The 13,581-nt window shown below is 60.3% G+C and overlaps 2 protein-coding genes across 2 annotated transcripts in view; both read right to left on the bottom strand.

Annotated features, from left to right (window-relative positions):
* C1QTNF6 (C1q and tumor necrosis factor related protein 6) overlaps positions 1-8,208 on the bottom strand; it is a 9,291-nt gene extending 1,083 nt beyond the window's left edge. The window contains exons 1-3 of the mRNA XM_006757454.1: positions 8,110-8,208; positions 1,850-2,108; positions 4-441 (exon numbers count right to left, since the gene is read on the bottom strand). Coding sequence (XP_006757517.1) covers positions 4-441; positions 1,850-2,102 — 691 coding nt within the window. The 5' untranslated portion in view covers positions 2,103-2,108; positions 8,110-8,208. The remainder of the gene's footprint in view (positions 1-3; positions 442-1,849; positions 2,109-8,109) is intronic.
* Positions 8,209-11,619: 3,411 nt separating this feature from the next.
* SSTR3 (somatostatin receptor 3) overlaps positions 11,620-13,581 on the bottom strand; it is a 7,502-nt gene continuing 5,540 nt past the window's right edge. The window contains exon 4 of the mRNA XM_006757453.2: positions 11,620-13,580. Within this exon, the coding sequence (XP_006757516.1) occupies positions 13,098-13,580 (483 nt within the window). The 3' untranslated portion in view covers positions 11,620-13,097. The remainder of the gene's footprint in view (position 13,581) is intronic.

Here is a 13,581-nt window from a genome sequence, read left to right as displayed (position 1 = left end):
CGCGGTCGCCGGGCGCCAGGGCCAGCATCACGCTCTGGCTCTGCATGATGCTGCGGTCGCTGGGCTGCGCGTACAGGATCACGGCCGCCTCCTCGTTGTGCATGACGTGCACGTAGGTCTCCTTGAAGTTCCAGCTGTGCACGTTGAGGCTGAAGAAGTAGAGGCCGCCCAGCGGGGCCACGAAGTGGCCGGCGGCCATGTCGAAGTGCCCGTCCGGGTTGACGAAGACCGTGTCGAAGGGCAGGGGCTGGAAGCCCTCGCTGCTGTGCAGGGCCGTTCTGCGGCCCACGGAGAAGGCTGAGAAGCGAGTCTGGCACGGGCTGCCAGGGCTGCCTACCTGCCCCTTGTCACCCTTGGTGCCCTGGGGGCCTCGCTCTCCCCGGGGACCCTCCTTGCCCAGCTTCCCAGGTGTGCCCAGCAGGCCTCGGTCCCCTTTGTCACCTGTGGGAACAAGGGAGAAGTCAGGGCAGGCCCCCGGGCCCCCGGGCCTGAATGAAGGGGGCACCTCCACTTGACTGTGGAGGGCTCTGCCCCTGCCCAGAGAAGAAAAGCCAGAGGAACCAGCATTTGTGGAGCACCTACTGCCCTCCAGGCATGGCCTCCCTGAATGTCCCTCTAAAGAAGACACCGACCATTTCCACTCACAGAGAGGCTAAGTGACTCACCCAGGGTCGCACAGCTCAGGAGCAGGAGAGGCAGGGCTCTGCCTCCAGTCTGTCTCCACACCCGCCCATCCCCGCGCCTTCCCAGCAGAGAAGGTCCCGCTGTGGGCTCTGGGAAGGCAGGCCCAGCCCCGCTCCCCACCAGAAAAGGGGGACACTGCATGAAGCCAAACTCCAGGGGGGATGGGCAAGTGGCGGGGTGCACTCTGCACTTCTGACCCAAAGAAGGAACCAAGAAAAGTACCCAAGGAAAGCCCCCCTGCTAGGAGCCAGGCCGCCCTTGGCTGGCTTTACCCAGCTGTGTGCCCAGCCCTAGCTGGGGTCTTGGCTGTTGAAAAGGCGAGCCCTCAGCAAATGCCGCGTGGGAAAGTGCTTTGCAAACTCTGCAAACACGAAGCAGGACCGTTCACCTAGCACTGCCTGGCCCCTCTCCACCTGCCCGGGCGTCTGGCAGAGGCTCACCTGACCCCAGGCAGACATGCCTCTGCCTGGCCCTAGTTCCAGGCTGACCTTGAACACGAGAAGCAGGTGGCCACCTATGCCTTGAGGGACCTGATCCCAACTATTTCCCTCCGCTCAAACCTGCCCCTGCGCCCCATCTCACTCAGAGGAGAAACCCAAGTCTGATTCGGGCCCTGCTTCATCTGCAACCCCAGTTCTTTCCCTTGCCACTGCGCCTTAAAACCCCAGGCCCACTCCCACCCCAGGGCCTTTGAACGTGCTGTTCCCTCTGCCTGGAATGCTTTTCCCCACATACACGTGGCTTCTCCCTCAGTGAGAACTGACCATCCAGCTTGATAGGCAAGCTGCCCCCAGACCTGCACTCCCCATGTCCCTTACCCTGCCCCACCTTGTCATCTCCATGGCCATTTGTCACCATCAAACATTGTATCTCATTAACTTGGGCAGTATGCTTATTGCTGTCTGCCTCCCCCACCAGAATGGAAGGGCAATGGTGGTAGGTATCTCTGATCTGTTCGTGCTCCAGCCCCAGAATTCAGAAGAGTCCTGACACATAGTAGGTGTTTAATTCATGTGTGAACGAAGGGGTCAGGAATAACTGTCTGTCCTGGTTTCTCCTGCTTCCTCCACCTCCCCTCCCCAGGCCCAGGAAGAGACCACACACCCCCATGCCCTCCATGTCCCCGGCCAGGCCAGTCCAGCCTGAGGCACGTACGGGTACTCACCCTTCAGGATGGTGATGTTAATATAGGGCCTGACCTCAGGCCACACGTAAGGGAGGGAGGACGGAGAAGCCGCGGACTCATCGGCAGCATAGGCGGGGGCCAGGGGGTCCTCAGAGTCGCAGCACCGTCGGCAGCGCCCGGGGGGACTGGAGGTCACCGCTTCCCCAGAGGTGTGCTCCTCGGTGGGGACCCCAAACACCAGGAGAGGGAGCAGAAGCACTGTCCAGAGGAGGTCCAGGGTGGCTGTCCCCATGGCGGCCTGGAGCGGGGAAGGAGGAACAGACAGTCTATCTAACTTCACACACTGCCACCCACAGCAAGTGCATTCCCGACATCACTCGGGGAAGGGCGCCAGGGCCCTCATTTAACAGACCAGAACACTGAGGTCCACGCAGAGAAGCCAGTTCCCCAAGGTCCCAGAGACTGTGGCCGGCAGGGCAGGGCCTAGAGGCTGAGTCTCCCGGAAGGATCCCCATCTCTGAAGGCGCTGCCACGCAAGGTCCCTCCAGAGAGAGCCACAGCCCGGCAGGGGAGGCTCCTGGGGGACCTTAGCTGGGGTGGGTGAGGAAGGCGCCCCAGCTGCCCCTGGGCCAGAACCACTGAGACCGTCATATGCCTCCCCTCCCCAGCCCCCACCTCCCCGCTTGCTCTCTCTGGCCATTGAGAAGTGAGAGGGCCCTTGGGACAAACGCAAAGGATCCCGCAGGCTTGCTCTGCAGGGGAGGGGACTCAGGACATGAACACGAGGTCCTGACAAAGGAGCGAGGAAAGTTCATTCGTTCTAGCAGACAGGTAGCAACTTCCATCAGAGATCACACGGGGTTCTGCGTGGGGGCCGGTTATACTGTGGAGCAGTGAGGAGTCGCTGCTGCAGCCACTGCTGGCCTGCACGGGCCTTCCTGCAAGGGACAGGGCGCTCCTGGGGCAGGGGGAGGGGGAGGCACATTAGACACAGGAGAGGGGGCACCACAGAGACTAGGGGCCTTGGCACGGGCTGGTGCCAGCCCCCCTCCCCTGGGCATCTCTGTGCAGTCAACCACCTGCACAACCTCACACCAAATCCTTGCAGGGACGCCTCGGGCGAGAGTTCAATCATTGGAAAGTGGTTGTGTCAATCACAGGGGACCTGCCAATAAGCTGCCGGGGTGGTAAATTGGAATGAAGGGGCAGGACTAGGGCGCCTGGCAACTTGAAAGGCTCGGAGAAGTCCAGGCTTTGTGAGGACCTGCTTTGGCCCTGGCGAGCGAGGAGGGATCCAGAGTTCCTGGAGAGGGGCAGGAAGCGGCCCGGACACCGGGGCGGGAGGCAGGCCGGCTGGGCGGGCAGGAAGCCGGGCAGGAGCCTTTGAGGTGGCGGCCGCCTTTGGGGGCTGCGCTGAGTTATCGCAGGATCAGAAACTCGGCTTTTGAAACCAGGCTGGTTTTTACGCTTCTGGCGTTTCTTTGTTTACTTCCTTTCTTGTTCCCCTTTAACATTTAGTACAATTCAAAAATATTTTTCTGTGGTTACTACCCCTAGAGGAGGTATTGTTTTAAACACCACCCTCTCTCTCTGAGCACTGGGGTGAGAGCTAGGTTTTAAAGGGGCAGAGGCCCTCTCCTGAGCACCTCCCCTCCCCTCCCCGGGGCTGGCTAGCAGCAGAAGCGAGGGGGTACCCGGGAGCCTCCCCAGCCATCACCCCCTCCTGGAGGTGTCCGTTCCCCAGCTCCTGCCCCCAGCCCTGGCCCCCTGGCCCCGTGTCCTGGTTCTGCTCTGTAAGGCAGGTCAAGTCCACACAGGTCAGCATCCTCTGTCCACGATGCTCACCCTCACCTTTCATTTGTAAACTGCACATCCAGTGGTTTTGAGAAAAACAACAATCCCCTATTTCCTGGCCAGAATGTGGCCTCATGGGACAAGGTGAGGCCCTGGAGTCAGACGTGAAGTCCCAGGCTCGTTGACACGCGGGGAGACCTGGGACTAGTGGCTGGACCTGCTGGCGTGCCTGCTCCCTGGCACTTACAAGGAGATGGCACCACCACCTCCCGCCGCCTGGTTGTGTGGGGAGATTTAAGCGCAGCAAAGTTGGCTGACCTGCAAAAGACTCTTAATAAAAAGTTTGCTACTTCTTCTGCCCGGCGTGACCTCTTCCCAGGGCAGGGCAGGGCAGGGCAGGGCTCCTCCAGGGGACTGGCCCGTTTGGGCACCTATCTGTTGGCTCCAGTCAAAGGCGCTGAGACACAAACTGGCCTGGGGACAGGAAGCAAAGCGGCCTTAAACAAAAGAAATGGTGACAGCCTGGATCACTGACTGGCCATGGAGGAGGGTGCCCCTGGGGGTGGCTAGGGGGTCCCTGCTGCCTCCATTCAGGAGCTGGGGTCTCCTGGGGGTGGGGAAAGGGCCAGGCCCCGCAGAGCAGACTTGGTGTGCGTCCCAGCCCACCAGGGTGGGCACAAGCCAGGAGCAGCAGAGGGTAGCCCTTCACCAGGGGCTACGGCCTCAGTCACAGGAGGGGATGGGGAAGGGAGAGCCTGGAGGGCCTGGCGGGGCGTCAGAGGAATGGTGCAGGGCCCGAGATGTGTCCAGGAAGCCAGGAGGGAGGAGAGGAATTCCAGGCTCTGACCCCAGCCTCCTCTGGGGGTGGGCGGCCCTGCCGTGGGAAATGCAGGACCTCCATCACTCACCCTCCGTCCCGCAGCCTCGCCCAGCGCTCACAGACCCCAGGCCTCGGGTCAGCCTCTGGCTCCTTGGCCCATGTCTGCAGTAATAGCTGGTTGCTGGCCCAGACCCCCAGGCCAAGCCGAGGAGGGAGGGAGTAAGGGATGGAGGCAGGGCGAGAGGGAGGGAGGGAGGGCGGAGGAAGAGGGCTGAGCTGGCTTCCCACGTCCCCTCCTCCCTGCTCCCTCCCCTCCAGCCGCTGGGTTCTGCCCAGATAATGGGAGCTCTGGATTTCCTTTGCTTAACTCTTTGGTGGGGTCTTGTTGGATTCAGAGGCCCAAAAAGTCCGCGCCAGGAGGCAATCGGAGGCCCATGATGTGCTGGCAGAGAAACTGAGGTGGGGAGAGAGGGGGTCAGTTGCTTGGGGAGGGGAGGCAGCTCTGGAATCCTGCTACTGGGGGCCCCCAGCTTAAGCTGAAAAGGGGAGAGGGCACAGGCACCAGCCCGGCAGCCTCAGTTCCAATTCTGGTGCCACCACCCACTCGTGACACCCTAGGTGTCTGTAGAACTCCAGTGCCAGCCCCCTCCCTGCCAGGCACAGGAGAGGTTTGCTGAGTGAAGGCATTACCTGCTGGGCTATCAGGGTGGCAGCCAGACAAAACCCCCATCCCAATGGGTGCCAAAGTCCTCCTCCTCCTCCTCCACTAGAATTTTGCCATGATTGATTCATCCTCCTGGTCTTCTAGAGCCAGTGCCCCTGGGGAAATGCCCCCCAGCAGTTCACAGGGTCCTGCCTCGGCTTCCTTCTGGTTAGGCTAAGGGAGGTTTAAAAAGGCTGCAGCCCCGATTCTCTGCAGCCAGAGAACCCAGTGCAGAGCCGGTCCATGTCCCTTGCTCCCCAGCACCCTCACATTCTACATTTTTAAAAAAACGTTTTTATTGATTTCAGAAAGGAAGGGAGAGAGAGAGATAGAACATCAATGATGAAAGAGAATCATCAATCGGCTGCTTCCTGCATGTCCCAGACACTGGGGATGGAGCCCACAACCTGGGCATGTGCCCTGACTGGGAACCAAACAGTGACCTCCTGGTTTATAGGTCGATGCTCAACCACTGAGGCACACCGGCCACGCTCATTCTACATTTGTTCCGTACTTACTGCCTGTCCAGGCCTCTTCTTTGCAGGGGCTTCGGTACCCAGTGGGTCTTCAGACCCATGATTTGAGGGGGCCCTACCCCGGCCTTGGGAAAGGAGCTGATGTGACTCCCAGGTCACACAGCTGCGGAAAAGGAACCACAACCCTACAGAGCGGAAGTGCTCTCCATCCCACTGGAGTTCCCACGAGGGCACATGGGCACGGCTGTGGGCAAAGGCTGCCGTTCAGGGTTTGCCGGGAGAGGGGTTGACATGATCACCCCCAGGAGGTGCAGGCGTGCAGAGAACTCTGGGTATTTACTGAAGTCTGGTCTTCGGGGCCCTAAACCCACCCAGCGCCACTTGCAGGTGAGCCAGGCGTGGAGGACGGAACTCCGCTGGGCTGTGTGGCCTGGACCAGCTCTCACCGGAGCCTGTTTTCCTCTTTGGGAGATAACCAACAGCTGACTGTCCAGGCCTGAAGGACGCTTAGAGATGATCTAATCCAATTCCTTCATGTCCCCCAGGGACACTGCGATCCAGGGAGGGCAAGTCTGGCTCAAGGTCACACAGGAGACAGGAGTCCAAGCTGGGACGACAGCCAGACTCTCCCAACGTCTAGCTCTGCTGCTTCTCCCTCCCAAGCCCACCTGGGCCCCCCCCGCATGCCTTATTTAGGGGCCCCAGGGTCCCAGACGAAAAGACTATGGCTCCTGGGAAAACGGTCAGGTCCACACTGGCTGTGCCCTCCGTGTGGCCCTGCCCCCGGCAGCACTCCCGGGGCGCAGAGCCAGGGCTGCAGAGGGACAGGGCCAGGGAGTCACTCCCGCCCTCCCCACGCAGGAAAAGCGCTGAGTCAGCAGCACTGGAAGGGGAGACAGCTGGGTTTTGGTTTAAAAAGCCTCGCCTCTGAGAAAGGGGGGAGGGAAGGACAAATGGGTGGGGAGCAGGAGGGGGACACAGGAATGGTTTTGTCAGGGCCTCTTATGTGGCCAGCACTGTGCTCTGTGCCCACTCAACCGCCCCTCTGCGGGGACAGCTGCTCACCCCACTTAACAGGGGAGGAGACTGAGCCCTGGGAAGGCACTTGACTCGCCAGGTTCTCGGCCAAGTCCTTCGGCCCCCAGTCACATCATGCCCCAGAAAACAGCCCCCTGTCCCCCTGGGTGCAGGGCAGTTGGCTGGGGGCAGGGCAGATTAGAGAGCAGGACTCAAAAATATTACACTTTCATATCTGTCCTCCACTCCCTTGAACTGAGTCTGGCTCTCCTCCCAGCTTGCCTGAAACCCCTCCATTTGTGCACATCCCTTGGCCCCCCAGCAGGCCGGGCAGCTTGGAGACAGAGCTGCAGCCCCGGGGCAGACAAGCCTGGGTGGGTCTCAACTCCACCGCCTGCCGTCTCCGTGTGAGACCTTGGGCATGCCTTCCTCCCTCCGAGCCTCGGTGTCTCTGAGCAGGAGGGACATGGGGGAGCCAAGGCCACCTGAGCAGCCTGGTGGGACGCCCGCCGGGGGCACGCTATCCTGGCCGCCCCTCGAGGCTGGTCCTTGGTTAAACTCTGAGTGTGAGGAGGGGCTGGGCCCATTCTCCTGATGCGCACAGATGAGAGAGTGAAGCACAGACGCAGACACTCAGAACCCACCCCCAGCCATGGGCTGGGAGAAGGTATTAACACAGTGACCCTGAACCAGTGCTTGCAAAGCCCTGGGAACCGTGTGCCTGTCAGAAAAGTGAGCGAGACCCAGATGCTTCCTGGGGCCAGCCAGGGGAGTGGGGACTGGCCAGTCACTGATCCAGCTGTTCAAGGGCAGCAACCAATTCAGAGACTAAACAAAGGAAGCCGTGAGCGCCACCAACTGGAAACCGGAGAGAACAGGCGGTCGCGCCTGTCGGCCAGGGATGCTCCCATCCCACCCGGCTCATCACCTTCTGAGGGAGCCGAGGGCGAGGGGGGAGGGGGAAGGGGGAGGAAGAACCCACTGAGACGCGCAGGGCTGGTTGGGGCGCCCATTCCCTCCCTTGTCCTTCCAAACCCACTCCCGCAAGGTGGGCAGAGGCCCGATGGGAACCTCCCTCTCCCAAGGGCAGGCTCCCTCGCCCCCTAGTTCTCCCTCGCCCCTCCTTTGACTAACTGGGTGGACTTCACTCTCTGGGCTCAGTTTCTCCATCCTGGGCTTTCTGCAACCCATGACTGCTTCAACAGGTGCTAACCCGAATTGGGCGAATTGCCCCACTTTACAGAAGAGGAAACTGAGTCCCCAAGAGGCCCACGCCGTCCCAGGCCCTCCGGACCCTGTTAATTGTCAGAGGGGGAAACTGAGGCTCAGGGAAACAGGTGCAGCAGCTGGCTCCCTCCCCACGCAAATGGCCGGCTCGCTGGGCAAAACTAAGGGGCGTGACTCCCCCACCCCAGGCCCTTCCATCGCCGCCCACTCCGTCCTCAAGTCCTGGGAAAAGACCACCGCTGGCCGCAGCCTCGCTCCGCACCTTCCAGGGCTCAGCTAAGCCCGACCCGGCTGCGTGGACACCACCGGCCAGACCGCCGAGATGCGGCCCAGCTCCGGCCTCCGGGCCTGCACACGGGAACCCGGACGCGCAGGGGTGAGGGCGGACCCGCCGCGCTGGGCCGGGCCTTTGTTGTGTCCTGCGTGGAGAGGAGCCGAACAGACCCGAACAGAGCCGAGCTGGCCGAGCAGAGCGCAGTGTCGCCGAGTGTTGCCGAGGATAGCCGAATATTGCCGAGTCTGACCGAACGGATCCGATTGGGGACGAATGAAACCGAGTCTGGCCGAGCCGAGCGGCGTTGGGCTCCCAGAGGCGAGAGGGAGGTTCCTGGCGCCCCCTGCGGGCCACAGAGCACAGCGCTGGCCTCCGCGGGGCCTGCAGCAGTTCTGTGAGATGGGGGTATGGAGCCCACTTTATGGATGAGGAAACTGAGGCTCCAAGAGGTTCCCAGGCCAACCCAAAGGCACATAGCGCTGGAGTTCGAACCTGGTTGTGTGGCTGAGAGTTCACGTGCCACTGTAATGGACATTGTGTTTTCTTTGTTCCTCTTGTAATGGCTGCCATTTATTATGCCCGGAGAGAAGAGACCTGCCCTTTGTGAAGAGCAGGCAGAAGGCCAGAGCTCAGAGTCAACCCTCCTCTTACAAATAAAGAAACCAAACAGGCTCTGGGCATGTTGACCAAGTGCGACAGAACCAGCAGTTCCCATGTGCAAATATTGACATATTTCCTGGTCATTAGAGCAGAGCGCTGCACGAAGAGTCCATGTCCCACTGCAGGCCTCATTTCCCCTTTAACAAGATGGCCATGGAGGGCACGGGCTCCTGCCTGCCTACAGGCTGTGTCCCCGGGGCCTGAGCCAAGACCTGAGGTGTCCTGGACTCTGGAGAATGCCAAGTGTGGCTCGGGCACTTTCTTTGAGCCCGTGAAAAGTGAAGGCTGGTCTGGCCCTCAACGCTCGCACACACACACATGAGCCCTTCGTCCTTGTGTGCCACTGCCCTGACTTTCTTTGAGCCCGTGAAAAGTGAAGGCTGGTCTGGCCCTCAACGCTCGCACACACACACATGAGCCCTTCGTCCTTGTGTGCACACTGCCCTGGCCTGCCAAGGCTGCAGGGCTTGCTGGGGAGTGGCTGGACCTGTAGGAGGCGCCTGAGGTCCCGTGGGGCCTGGGCTGCCGGTCATGCCGGAGAGCATTGTCTGCCACTGCCCAACGGCCACCAAGGAGCTGGCAGCAGTGGCCTCAGAGCTCTCTCCACTCCCAACATCACTCCTGATACCCCGACCCTCATTATTGTAGTTTTAAAAAACTATAGACACTGGGCTGGCGGCTAGGAAAACAGGGTTGTTGCTCCTACCTCTGGTGCTGCCCCTGGGCACGTCACATGGCCTGTGCAGGCCTCACTGTCTTCAGCTGTAAAATGGGTATCAGAGCTGTTCTCAGCACCTTGACTGTCTCCCACGCCTCCTCCCCTCTTCGCACTCAGCTGGCCATACCCTCCCGAGGAGACGTCCACCCCACCATGCATGGGTTCTTGCTTCTGCTTAAAGCACTTCCCACGTTTATTTAACATACACATAGCAGCTACAGTGCACCAGGCACTGTTCGAAGCTGCTTGTAAATATTAACCCATTTAAAGCTCCTAACAATAGAGACATGTGCTCTTGTCCTCATCTCGGAGAAGAGGCAACCGAGACACCGAAAGCTTCATGAACGGGCTCAAGGGAAAACAGGCAGTGAATGGAGGAGCTGGGATTCCAACGCAGGCAATTCCAGAGTGAGGAGGGTGGGGGGGATTGACAATTGTCTCTTTGGCAGCCGATCAACCGTTCTCTCTCATCCTCTTCCTCTCCCTGCCTTCCTCTCGGAATCAATAAAAATATATTTTAGAAAAAGAACTGTCTCTTTCTCTCTGGTCCTGGTTCCCAAAAGACAGGCTTTGTATTTCTCTGCTTTCAGCCTGGCAGTGACACACATGTAGTGGGGAAGCTCCGGGGCTGTGGGCAGGGGTGGGGGTGAGGGGGAAGACCCTGGCCTGGGCACCCCTCCCACACAGCGCTGGATGCTCATGGGTACAGCTGAGATGTCCTGAGCACCTACTATGCACCTGAACTGTGCTTACACCCCCCAACCACCCCACCCCAGCCTGCTATTGATACTCCTGGCTAGTCTCCCTTTGCCATTGTAGACTGTCCCCCACCCAACTCCCACGCCATTGGTCAACCAGACTGTTCATCACAGAGTCCTACCTTCTCTCTGGCTGGGAGGATGGTCACATGACCCACACCTGGCCAATCGTCACACCTGGCACTCTATCACCTTGTCTTCGGTTATTGGCCCAAGGGGCCACCATGTGCCCTAGTTGGGACCAATCAGCTTCCTTCCATGAGATTTGAGATTTGGATACAGGAAGAAAGCATAACTGCTGCTTTTGCATCAAGATCTGTAAGATGACAGGCTGAGGCTTGTCAGGGGCATCTTCCACGTCCCCTGGAGGCCTGGGCACACAGAGCTGAGATGCATTCAGGGAGCATCTGATAGAGATGGACGCCCATACACACACCCACACACACATGCACACGATCTAGACACACACACACACACACACACACACGCACGCACGCACGCACACCGATCTAGACACACAACACAGCACCTGGCAAAGGAATTGACCCAGATCATGGCTGTTGTCATGTGCCACCATCTTTATTGATGAGAGCTAGGGGCAGAAGCGGCAAAGAATTTCTCTAAGGGGCCTCCCAGCCACCCTTGCAGAACAGGCTTCCCTCCCTGCCCCAGGAATCAGGAAGGTGGGGCGGCCTCTGCACTTGGACCCCCGCGTCCCCTAAGGGGGCGAAACACTCCTCCAGGCCCTGTCTCCCTGAGCCTCTGATCCCCAAGTCCACCTTCGTCATGTCCTCACCCCCAAGGCCCAGATACAGAGGTGAAGGAGAAGGGGGTCACTACGCCCCCCTTACAGTGTGTGTGGCAGTTTACCTGGTGTGACTTATTGTCCTCCCCAAATCCAAGGAGGCAGGCAAGCTGGGACAACCACCTCCATTTTATGATGGGGAGACTGAGGCCTGGAGAGGTCGCGGCTGGCCAGGATCTGAGGTGAGTTGAAGATGTGGGTCCCCCAAGTTGCGGTCTGTGTGCTTTCCCTGAGGACCCCTTGCCCCTGCAGGTGGAGGGTTTGGGGGATTTAGCCAGAGGTACCACCCTCCCCGGGGCTGGTCTCACTGTGGCTCTCAGGGGTCACCTGGGGGAGGGAGTCCAGGCCGGTCCAGGCCAGCCTTGGGCAGTGGTCTCTCCCTGTCGTCCCACCTTTGTTGTTGTGGTCAATCCTCACCCGAGGATATTTTTTCCATTGATTTTTAGAGAGAGTGGAAGGGAAGGGTGAGACGGAGAGAGAGAAACAGCAACATGAGAGAGACACACGGACTCGTTGCCTCCCGCATGTGCCCTGACCAGGGCCGGGATGGAGGTATGTGCCCTTGGCTGGAATCGAACCCAGGACCCTTCCACCCACGAGCCGACACTCTATCCACTGAGCCAAACCAGAGAGGGCCCTGTGGTCCCACGTTTTTGTCTTGTCTTGTCTACCCTGGGCCTTTCCAGCCTGCAGCCCGGGGAATTCAGAGGGCGAGAGGCCGGCTCCGGTCTACCAGGCCCTGCTTCTCAGCACAGGCCAGGCCCAGCCCCTCTTCCCAGCACTGATCGGCCTCAAGGGGCTGGCCCTGTGCCTTTCAGAGCATTTGCTCTCCCACCTGATGGCATCGTTTTCTGGGGACTGTTGGGCCAGGCAACTCAGTTTCACTGATGCAGCAACTGGGCTCAGTCCAGAGGGGCCAAGGATAGCTCCAAGTTCATGGAACAGATCTATCCTCCACCCGCGTCCTCCTTCCCTCCTCCTCCTCCCTCCTGCCCTCCCCAACTCCTCTTCTTCCTCCTCCTCTCAGCACTCACTGTCTTACCCTCTGCCCTTCCGTGCTGGTCTCCTGGTCGGGTCCCTGCCTTGGTCAGCGAGAGGGGAAGCACAGGACGCTTCTCCTGTGAGCTCTCACAGACCCAGAGACACCCCCCTCCCCGCTCCAGGCTCCGAACACAAAGTGAGCTGCTTTGGGGATTCGTGGGCTGCCCTCAGCAGGACCTGAGCTAGGCTTCGGTGGCCTAAGCTTACGCATGTGGGGTCCCTCTTTAAGAAAAGCAATACAAAATTCCAGGTACAAAATTAGGCTCAGGGACTCAGAGGGCCGAAGCAGCCAGGGACCCTGCAGCTGGACTTAACGAGCTTCTTGGAAAATCTGCTTCTTCTCAAGTGCAGGATCACAGGAGTCCTGGCCCGACCGTCTGGCAAGAGGGCCTGGAGGTTACTGGGTTGCTCAGCAGGTGAGGCCTGCAGCCCAGAGAGAAGAGCTGCCTCAAGGCCTTCCGGCAATAGGGGAGAGCTGGTGCGGGCCTGAGCAGCCTCACACCCGCCCCCGACGGGGCAAGATTTTCTTCTACTGGGGGCTTGGGGGGGTGCTGGTCCAGCTCCCTGTGAACCTGGGCCCCAGCCCCTCTCCTATGAACCTGACTCTGAGCCCAGGAAACCCAGGCCTTGGTTTATCCGCCGAGGACCCAGACTCAGGCCAACCCACCTGGATGCTCTGTTTCTGAAGGGGACGGCCAGTGTGCACCTCTCCCCTTAACCTGGGCCCCCCTCAGGAGGGTCGGCCCAGCGGTCATGTCCCTCCAGCCTTCTCATCCGGCAGCGCTTATCTAGACCGATGACTCCCATCCCTGAGTCACAGAGGAGAACACGAGACCCAGAGAGGGCAAGTGACCTGTCGGAGGTCACACAGCGAGTCTCAGCAGCAGTGGGATCTGAACAGCCCATCACGGGCCCCTGGCACCTTGGGTGGCAGGCCCGGGGCACACCCACGGCCTGTGCTCTGTGCTTGGGCCACTCTGGCCCTCCACCGGCCCTACAGACAGCTGATGTGCAGGGCACCCGGCCTCTCCCCCCCGGAAGGCTCTTGGGGCAGGAACTGCTGCTCCTTGCCGGGCACACAGCTGGGAGGCCGTGCCTGCCTGCTGGTGCCAGGCTGTGTGATCTGGCTGACCCGGCCATTCATCTCCTTCGCGTCCCCCTGCTTCCCGGCCCCCTTCTCCCCACCCTCCTCTGCATCCTCGTCCTCCTCCTCCTCGTCCTCCTCCTCTGTCTTCTCCGGAGGTCCGGCTGGGGGCTCCTGGCTTCGCACCCGGCGGGAAGGCCGGAGCAGGACCCGGCGGAAGCCCTGCTTGAAGCGGTAGGAGAGGAAGCCATAGAGGATGGGGTTAGCGCAGCTGTTGGCATAGGGCAGCGCCACCACCAGGAAGTAGAGGCCGAAGAAGGCGGGCTCCTCGGGCAGCGGGCACACCACGTTGACGATATTGAGCACGTAGAAGGGCATCCAGCAGAGGACGAAG

This window comes from Myotis davidii, unplaced genomic scaffold (assembly GCF_000327345.1).
Source record: "Myotis davidii unplaced genomic scaffold, ASM32734v1 scaffold514, whole genome shotgun sequence".
Classification (NCBI taxonomy): Eukaryota; Metazoa; Chordata; class Mammalia; order Chiroptera; family Vespertilionidae; genus Myotis; species Myotis davidii.
This window is presented reverse-complemented; position numbering and strand designations above follow the sequence as displayed.